At 39.5% G+C, this 9303-nt stretch overlaps 1 protein-coding gene across 2 annotated transcripts in view; it reads right to left on the bottom strand.

Moving 5' to 3' along the window:
- Positions 1–1758: 1758 nt before the first annotated feature.
- The window catches only part of pitpnc1b (phosphatidylinositol transfer protein cytoplasmic 1b), a 26048-nt gene continuing 18503 nt past the window's right edge, over positions 1759–9303 (bottom strand). For both annotated transcript variants that reach the window (XM_028012585.1, XM_028012586.1), the window contains exons 7-11: positions 7740–7832; positions 6370–6525; positions 5751–5814; positions 4825–4911; positions 1759–3525 (exon numbers count right to left, since the gene is read on the bottom strand). In XM_028012585.1, the coding sequence (XP_027868386.1) occupies positions 3365–3525; positions 4825–4911; positions 5751–5814; positions 6370–6525; positions 7740–7832 (561 nt within the window). In that variant the 3' untranslated portion in view covers positions 1759–3364. The remainder of the gene's footprint in view (positions 3526–4824; positions 4912–5750; positions 5815–6369; positions 6526–7739; positions 7833–9303) is intronic.

The raw sequence follows: 9303 nt of genomic DNA, 5'->3' as shown, positions 1-9303 counted from the left end.
TCGATAGCGGGCCATTGAAATAAAATTGATTCAAATCGATTTAGAGATTTTTTTTTAAACCCAGCCCCAGTATCAGTCGTACAAGTATTAGGAGTGACAAGTGCTTATGTGGGCACTGGGGGAACATATGACCCACTCCTGGGCTTATACACAAGCCCCCAAATTAAATTCAGGGCCTTATAAGTCCTTGTGCCATCTGGCCAAAATAAAACTGCTGCTTTCTCAGTATTTTTCCACTACATGGCCGATGATGTTTCTCTCCAGTTTTTGCTCTAAATGTGCTCCACAATAAAAAATGCAGCTGACTGATGCAGCTCTGAAGGAGTTCAACTTTTTCCTCCACCAACCCATTTGTGGGGTTTTATGGATAAAGTCCTGCTAGCAGGGTGATTCAAGCTCCACAGGGTTAGAATGTATGGTATTGTAGGAGGGGGAACATTTCCATATAATGAACACAGTACGTCTTCTTTAGAAACCCTCACGAGGAGCGTAGATGAGGATAAAGAGGAAAGAAAGAAAAGAAGATCAAGGCAGATTTCAAGAATGAGAGTGCAATGATGGAGGAGGAGAAATGAGAGACAGTAAAAGGAGAGTGGGGGGATACTGGTGGAGGTGGCAATAATGAGAGAGAAAATTTAATGGTAGAGACAAAGGGGTAAGACGGAAGGAGGTACTGTTAATGCAGTGCAGCCTGCAGGTTGTGCTCCCCTCTGCACCACTTGTGAGCACTCTTGGCTGCGGTGAGCAGTCGCTTCTTTATATCAACCTCCCGCTGCTACTGTAAAAGGAGACGCTGCGCGAATGTACTTATGTTTTTTTGTGTTTTTATGTGCATGCTTGTCTGCAGCACCCTTTGTTTGGAAGCTTGCAACAATCTGTCATGCTGGCTCCTGATTTGTGTGGATAAAAGAAGCAACAATGATGAGCCCCATAATGAGAGCTATTTAGCATGCTGTTCAAAGCGAGCTGCCACGTCTGTCAATCAAAGGAAGTTTTCTAGTCTCTTTCTAACAATTAGGGCTTTTGTCATGAAGACGTCTTGAGTTTTAAATTGACGCCGTGGTGACAGACATGCACTCATGCCCAACTCCCAATCTTTACTTTTGTTTATACCAAGTTTTTTTTTTTTTATTTCTTGCAATTTGCAGGCTGTCAAAATTGTTTCCACAAGTTGTTGAGATGACGGCACCTTTAAACTGTATGACTTGGGTCAAATATTCTAGTTATTCCTTCACAAGCTTCACATAACAGTTTGCATTACTTCTGACTACATTGTACTTCGATGTTATTTTTGGTGTTATTTTTCCAATTTGGAAGATCCTTTTGCGGCTAGGATTTAACTTCCTGACTGATGTCTTGAGATGAAATATTTGTTGCCTTTTCTCTTCAGAGTTAGGATAGTGGAAATAACAATGGTTAAGCCTTTTCATTTTAGTTTTGTTAGAATAAAACAGGTCTCCAAATGTTAAGGTAATTGTCTGTTAGTGCATTTACAAACTGTAATTGTGCATGAAATATATTTTTAGAAGAATGGCTAATGCCCTCGTCAGAACAGAACTTGCTTTACTGAAGATGATGACTCTCTCTCACCAACTTCAGCCTCACAAAGTCTTTTCTTTTTTTTTTGGTAGAGGTTTTTTCTTTTTTTTTTGGTAGAGGTTTTACAAATACCAGGATGATTTTTATGTGTAAATACAGATGTAACATGGCTGACATTGATACTTACTAGTGCAAATATGACACAATTCAATCATTTAGGAGAAATAAAAATATTTATTGATCCAAATACCACATAACTGATTATACAGTATGCTGCTATTTATTAGCAAAGTACATCAAACTCAAAACATACTAGGCATTTATTCTATACAGGCATGCATGTTGTATCGTACTGTTGCTTATTCTACTAACCTAGTAACCCATCTAAAAAAAAAATCTAGTTTATTGTATCACAAATGTTTACATCGTTGACCCATAATTGTAGCTTAGCCGTGGCTTGACCCATTTGCAGCACCCACCAAAGCAATAAGGGGGGAGCCACACCACATCTCACTGCCCTCTGTCAATACACCTGGTGTGACCTTATTGGCTGAGGGGGAAAAGAGAAGCTGATCCATTGCATTGAGCGTCTCCTCCCTTCTCCACTGTGCTTTCATTAGATCTACACTATTAAACTCTTTATGCATTTGTCTGTGGATTGCTTTCTGGAAACAATTGTAGATCCCTTCAGGTGGTGTGCGTGCTCCTCTAAGGCTAAGGAACTGATGGAAAGTGCGGACATGCATGTTTGGAGACTGATAAAGACACTTGAGATTTCTTTTTGGTGTAGCAAAAAGACAATTTTTGTTTTTAAAGCATTTGTGCAAAATATATTTTACCATGCACAAGACGTGCTCTCAAGTTGAAAGTAAGAAATGTTGCTATACAATAATGTGATAGTATTAAAGAAATGATACAACTATTTGGGCTCCCTGGAAAGCAATTACATGAGAGGATCAATACTATTTTTATCTGTATAGCGAACAGGGACTGTAGCCTGCAGCAGCTTAGTTTTGGTTCAAAAAAAGAATTAGATTTGTCCTAATGTAACAGTTGTACCAACACTGAGTTTGATTCTTGAAAAACTATTTGACCCAAGGAAGTAGCTAGTCTTTATCACAACAGGCACCAAGAAGCCAACCTGATAAGATGCATTAATTACATTTTTTTGTATGTGGATAAAGAGAACTTTACTGCTATCAAGTTTACTTTCAAGCCATTTTTCAATTGAATTTTGAAGACAGTAAAAGCTGCACTGATATATCATATATGGAGATTCAAAAGTGCCAGAGTCCAATACGCCCATCCATTTTGCTTAGTCACAGAGGGTCTGGTGCCTGTACCAGGGGTCAGTGGGTCACCAGTCCTCAACCAACCATGCACCCACTTCAAAGAGCAACCAATGAGCCACACATACATGTTTTATGGTTGGACACATTGGGAGAGCATGCATACTATGCGAAATGGCATAGAATAAATTTAAAATGAATTAAAGCCACTGAAGAGATACGTTGAATGAATCCCAAGTAAATCACTGGATAATATCCTTTTTAAGCTGCGATTGAAAACATTTATGTGAATACAAATGATTTATTAATAATGTGAACATAACATAAACACATTTTCAAAATTATTTATTTATTGGACTTTAGCACTTTTAGCTTTCCATACCTATGCAACTGCACCCCAAATATTTTTTTTAACAATCTTGCAGAAATTCTGTGGCTTTTGTTGCATTTTGACAAATAACATCACATAACCCTTGTTGCTGGCACTGACACAAAGTTAGACTTTGTTTTCTGTGTTGCCATCGGGCAAAGAGGTATCACTCTGGGGTGGAGTTTAGGCGAATGGGACAGTGCAGCCCAGAGGAGGCTGACTTGCCAGACACGTCCACCGTCTGCACTCCCATCTTCTTCAAGGAATGCTCGTCTGTCACAGAGATGGAGCGGGAGATCGCAGGACGATCGCAGGAATCCTGTGGGCCTGAGAAAGATGGACAGATGTTTTGACAAAAAAGTGTACATCATGTCATACTCACTATGCAAACTGAAACTGGATAAAAGGAAAAGGAAATATTATGTTCACTTATTTGAGTTTCTAATGAATAAAGTATTCTGAAGATCTGTGGCATACACTCCGGCTCCCATTAGTTTAATCCCCTATTGGTATTCTGCTCATGCACTCAACTTCTTATTAGATTCTCTCTAGTAAATGACATCCATTTACTTTTATTACAGCAGATGAATGAAATGAAACCTACAGTATTTTTTTAGTGCACACTGACTGAATGCTTTAGCTGCTTATGGCCTGTAGGGGCTCATGGCAGTGCGGCGAGCTGCTTCAGGTTGAGCAATGACTGCAGTTTGGTTGCAACTTGATGTCTCTCATCATCACACGCAGAGGGGGGAGAGAGAAAGAGAGCAGGCTCAAGATGGTTCGGTCCATATTGGGAATTCTACCTTTGATTTCTCCCACAAGCTCCTGAGGTTCACCAGAGGAACCAGCAGGGGGCAGGGTGACCACAAACACAAAAGCACATGCACGTACACACACTGATTTCTCCTGTGTGCCCGTATACATGCCCCCTCCAGGTCTGACATTTACAGCTAAGTGCTGCAACGGCTGGTTATTTATGTTGAGAGGGCTCATGATGAGGGGAGTGCAGCAGGTGGCTGCATTACACTGTTTATCAGAGCGACGCAGCGGCATTATCACTTCATGAACTATCTTAAACCTAACTCACAAGCATGCATGCACACACACACACTACATCTGTCTTTCTGTTGTCCTCTTCTTCACACACTCCCTTCTTGCTGCTCCGTGTTTTGCGAAATGCCTCCCAACTGCTCTTCCCTTTCCGCCTTTCTCCCACAGATGTACTCCTACCATCTGGACACTTGTAGGGCACTGCAAAGGCACTAACCTGCTCTCGTCAGGCATGTCAGTGATACACAGCTAATAATTCATGATATTTTGGAGTTTGTATTGGTAAACGGACCACTAAAAATGGTGAACTAAAGGAAAATCAGTCCTTTAGTGAACTAAAGGGAAATCAGTCTGTCTTATATTTCTTCCTTCCTCTCCTGCTGAATGCAGCAATAATTTCCACAGATCTCAAATGTATGTTTCACAGCTACTGTTGTTTTTATTTGCTCCTACACTTACAATCACCTCCCGTTGTCTTTGCCTTTGCCTGCACTGCTCTCACATGCAGCTGGACAATCTCACCTTCAATCCTCGGGGGAATTTCAGTGGAGTGCAGAACGGGTGAAGCAACCTCACCTGAGTTGTTCTGGTTAGATTTGACTTTGCTGTTGGTCTTCTCTTGCATCGTTTTCTCGTACTCCCTCACCTCCTCCAAGCTGAGCCCTGCAGGGAAACGACATGTACAGAGGGTCATAGAAAATACACATTTTGTACAACCATAAACTGCAATACATTTATTAGGATTTCATTTGGCACAAGGCGGTGCCTGACTGATGGAGAAGGAAGTGAATACACTGGTTTACAACATAATATAATATCTAAAGTGTGGTCCAAGAACTTTTGTTCTTGGACGTGTTACCCCTGTGACTGATAGATTGAAAATTAAAGAACATTGAGAGTACTGCTACTGGTCATGCATGCCACAAATCTGGCTTTTTTGGAGAACAAATATAGTTAAAATACACCCATAAGAAATCCTGTTTGCAGTTTGCCAGAAAACAAAGTGGATAAGCAGCAAACATGTGGTAGAACGGGCTCCACTCACAAAAACCGCAACTGAACTTTATTAATTAACATAAAGTAAAGCTATTGGTGTACATCATCCTGAACACTTAATCCCCAGTTTTTCTTCAATGTGTAATTGGAAGCTGGTCAAAGTTGATTGTAGGGTGGACTGAACTAAATAAAAGGTGACATTAAAAGAAAACCTGATTGAGACTGAAAATGGCTTGAGACTAAACATACAGGTAGAGTTACAGTGTAAAAATTTACATCAAGACATACTCAGTTGTAAGAATGGCCCATTCAAATTACAAACCCATATCAAATAGAGGAAAAATAAGGTCTTGAGTTGGAGGGATTATTTTGAATACATGCCATACTTTCTATACTTTTTCATACTTTGAAATCTGTGGTGGCAACGTGACAAAATGTGTAAAATTTCAATGTGTGGAGGCTATGGAAATGTTTACTCTAAATACATTAGTGTGTTTTTGACCAACCGTGCCACTCGTCAACCCACGCAACTGCCTCCCTGTGGCCGACCAGAAGAATGTCTTTAACAATCTGAAATTACAAAAAAAACTAAATCACAACAAGCAGAAACATCTGAGCAAAAAATGCTTATGTGAATTAATGGGAATTCTGCTACTATCCTGTTTGTCACATGTGAAATGCTAGTATTCAGATTGTTATGCAGCACATTATTGTCACAGTCAGAGCATCTTTTTGTTTAATTAATTGGAGGAAATGGGCTGTTTTGGAGCCTACATCAACAATATAACCTGAAATGATTATGAACATGAATAAACAAACACTTTGAGCTTCACTTTATGCTTCATTGCTTTCCCTCATTGTGGAGGAGAACTGAAACAGCAGAGTTAGCTCTACTGAATTACATGAAAAGCAGTGCAGAGGTCATTTGAGACTGCCCGTCCTCGTGGTGCCTGTAATTAAGCTAATGTCTGGAAATTAATGTGGCGAAGATTTATTTGTGTCAGCATGCCACAAAAGGCAAACTCTGATAATAAAACACAATCAGCACCAAATGAAGATTGTCATTTTGTCCTCAAACTTGGCGTCTTTGCATTAGCGGTGGGCTGAAATAAAACTCTGACTCACTCTATGTAAGAAATCCTCCGTCCTGGTCTGGAAGCCGTAGACCTCGAAACTGCACTGCACTCTCTTATAGGAGCACATAATGGGGCTGTGGTTTTTCCTCCAGCCTTTCTCCAGAGGCCCTCGGTTGGTTTTATTTGACCGCCAGAGACTCAGATCCTGCACAGGGTAAAAGATATTGGAGTTATACCCTGAATCTGCAGAAACCTTGCAACTGTGCGGTGTTCTCAGAGGGAACTATAGATGCCTGTGAACGTTCTTATAAGCTGCTGCACGTGTGAGGATGACTGATATCTGTGTGGAGGTGTAAGCTGGGTGTTGCTCAACACAGCCCTGAGGAGGAAAAACTGATACCACATATTATGCACCTGCGACCCGACGATGGTTGGGATTTTATGTTCTCACAATCTTGTTTAATATAATCCGCTGGTGTATTGTAGACATGTTTTTTTTTTTTTGGTTGCATGTGTTTGGATGCATTTGTGCTGGAAGCTCTTTCTACATGGTTGTTTGCACACAAACCTGTGAATTCACCTTTGTTGCTAAAGGCTCGCAGGCACTAAAGAGGTGTGAAATCTCAGATGAGAAGGAAAGAAGGAAGGCAGAGAGGCCGAGTTATGTGAGGGTATTATTGTTTTATTTTTCAGGAGAAAAACCTAAAACTAGACACAATTTTTATTTGTGTTTAATGGATTATAACATTTGTGTCTACAAAGTAGAGCATAAAGGTTTTACATATGTGTGCAGAGTGAGTAGCCAATCATATAGCTCGAGGTAAAAGAACAATCCAGCTTAGCTATTTTAGAGCTAGCAGTAGCTAATTATCCTTTTATTGCAGATCTTGCAAAAGTATTAGTAATCCATTTACATTCCTGCATTTTGTAAAACTAAGACCACAGACATGTCTAATTCTGCTTTACAACTTTATTCTTTGGTTTTCATGATGCTATTTAACTATCATTCTCTAAAAAAACAACAGAGGCCTTCACAGGACATCTCTTCGTGTTACATTGAAGTTTATAGAAAAGTTCAGTTGGTTACACTGGATTAGGGTTGTCAGAATAAAGCAGACTGACTACAAATGCAAACCACGCTTGGATTAGAGTTTTACTTCTACAAAAATGTAAAAACTGTTTATGTTTTCTATTATTTTAGTAAATACACATAAAAATTCCAACAAATACATTGTAATTTGTTGTAACGTGACAAAAAAGGCAAAGAAAATGAAAGTAACTTCGGGTAATAAGCATTGAAGATGTAAGTGCAAGTAACTTCAACAATGTTAGGTTTTTTTAGTATTATTATGGTTTCTTGCTATTATTTCATTTTCTTCATAATTGTTTTGTTTGTTTTATAAATTTTGCCCCACGTACCTCTGATTCTTTGTAGTGCTTTTCCGGGATGGGGTCAGTTAGGATGTCCAGGAAGCAAACGTCCCCCTCCGGGGTTGGCTTGTCCCCAAACACCTACGTCCAGACAGATGGGAGGAGGTCACACAGTGTAATGACTGCAGATGCACGAACACCACCACACACTTACACACACATAAACACATGCATTACTCACTCAGCACCGAGCAGGGATAAGAGTAGATAAGTAACTGTGTAGAAAACGGAGGTCACACACCATAACACCCCTCACTACTGTATATCCCACCCCGAGGCCCTTGGAGGAAATCACACTGGAGCAAACAGATGAGAGAAAAGATAGAGAGAAAAAGCACAGAAGGGGATAAGGGAAAACACAAGCCTGTATGTTGGATATTAAAGCGAGGGAAACAGAGGTGCTATGAACGCAGAATGCAGTTTGTCTTGAGAAAGTGTGGTGCAAACATGGATGAGCAGCAAAAAACAAAATTGATCTGTTTCCTGACCTTGTGTAACATCTCTTAAAATGCAGTGCTGAGATTGTTTATTTAATAACTCTAACAAGTAGTAAAACATGAAATAACAATCCGCTACGCTTCTGTTATTATGTTGGTTCAACACTTGTGTGTTGAAGGTCTTGCTCATTCCCATGGAATGCTGCTGTTGCTCCTCGTTCAGTCTGTTCTTGTAAGAAAACTGTCAGTCTGCTCCATGTCATCACAATATGTTTTTAATTGCATAGATTCCTCATTCCCCACTGACATTTCTCAGCTGACTTGACACAGGGACTTAACAATGAAGTAAAAAAGAAATAACCCACACATGCACATACGTAGACAACTTTGACCTGAATAAATTATTTTTAAATCTAAGTATTTTTTTTGCATGATAATATGAAAAAGATCTCCAGGGGAAGATTGCAGTTTGTCAGAATATACCATACAAGCAAACAGAGAAGTGGAATTTTGTTGAGGCTTCTTCATTAATTCCTTTTGTGAATATTCATTTATATTGATAAATGAGCCACTGTAACAGACCTTTGCCTATTTGTGGCTCAAATTTCTTGGAGCGGAACTTAAAATTAATCATAGAAAATCTGCCTATTCGCGGATTTTTTCGTTCAACATATCTAAAATATTTGAAAGAAAGTGCAACCGGGAAAGCAGAAAAAGCTGGGTGCATTGGTACTTGACGTGTTATTGACTGGAGTTTGCAAAGCATCCAATCCAGGTGCGCCAATTAATTTTCATGGTTCTGATAGGCTGAGATGAGAGAGACTGTAGATGTTACCATGAAAAGACAACAGCACAACTGCAAATCTACCAAGACATCTAAACTCACAGGCTGGGTAAAGAGAAAGTTAAATAAAGGTACACCTAAGAAGTCAGTGTATCAGAGGAGCTGCAAAGATCAATTGCTTATATGTAACAGGGTTACATGCACTTTTAGTATAGATCATACACAAAATTTTATATGTTTTTATTTTTGGCTGTAGATGTGGCCATGTTTTGGTTAGCATCAGTTTAAAAAAATAATTTTCTGTAAGATTTCCACACTTCAGTACATGTTC

Source organism: Xiphophorus couchianus, chromosome 3 (genome assembly GCF_001444195.1).
Source record: "Xiphophorus couchianus chromosome 3, X_couchianus-1.0, whole genome shotgun sequence".
Classification (NCBI taxonomy): Eukaryota; Metazoa; Chordata; class Actinopteri; order Cyprinodontiformes; family Poeciliidae; genus Xiphophorus; species Xiphophorus couchianus.
This window is presented reverse-complemented; position numbering and strand designations above follow the sequence as displayed.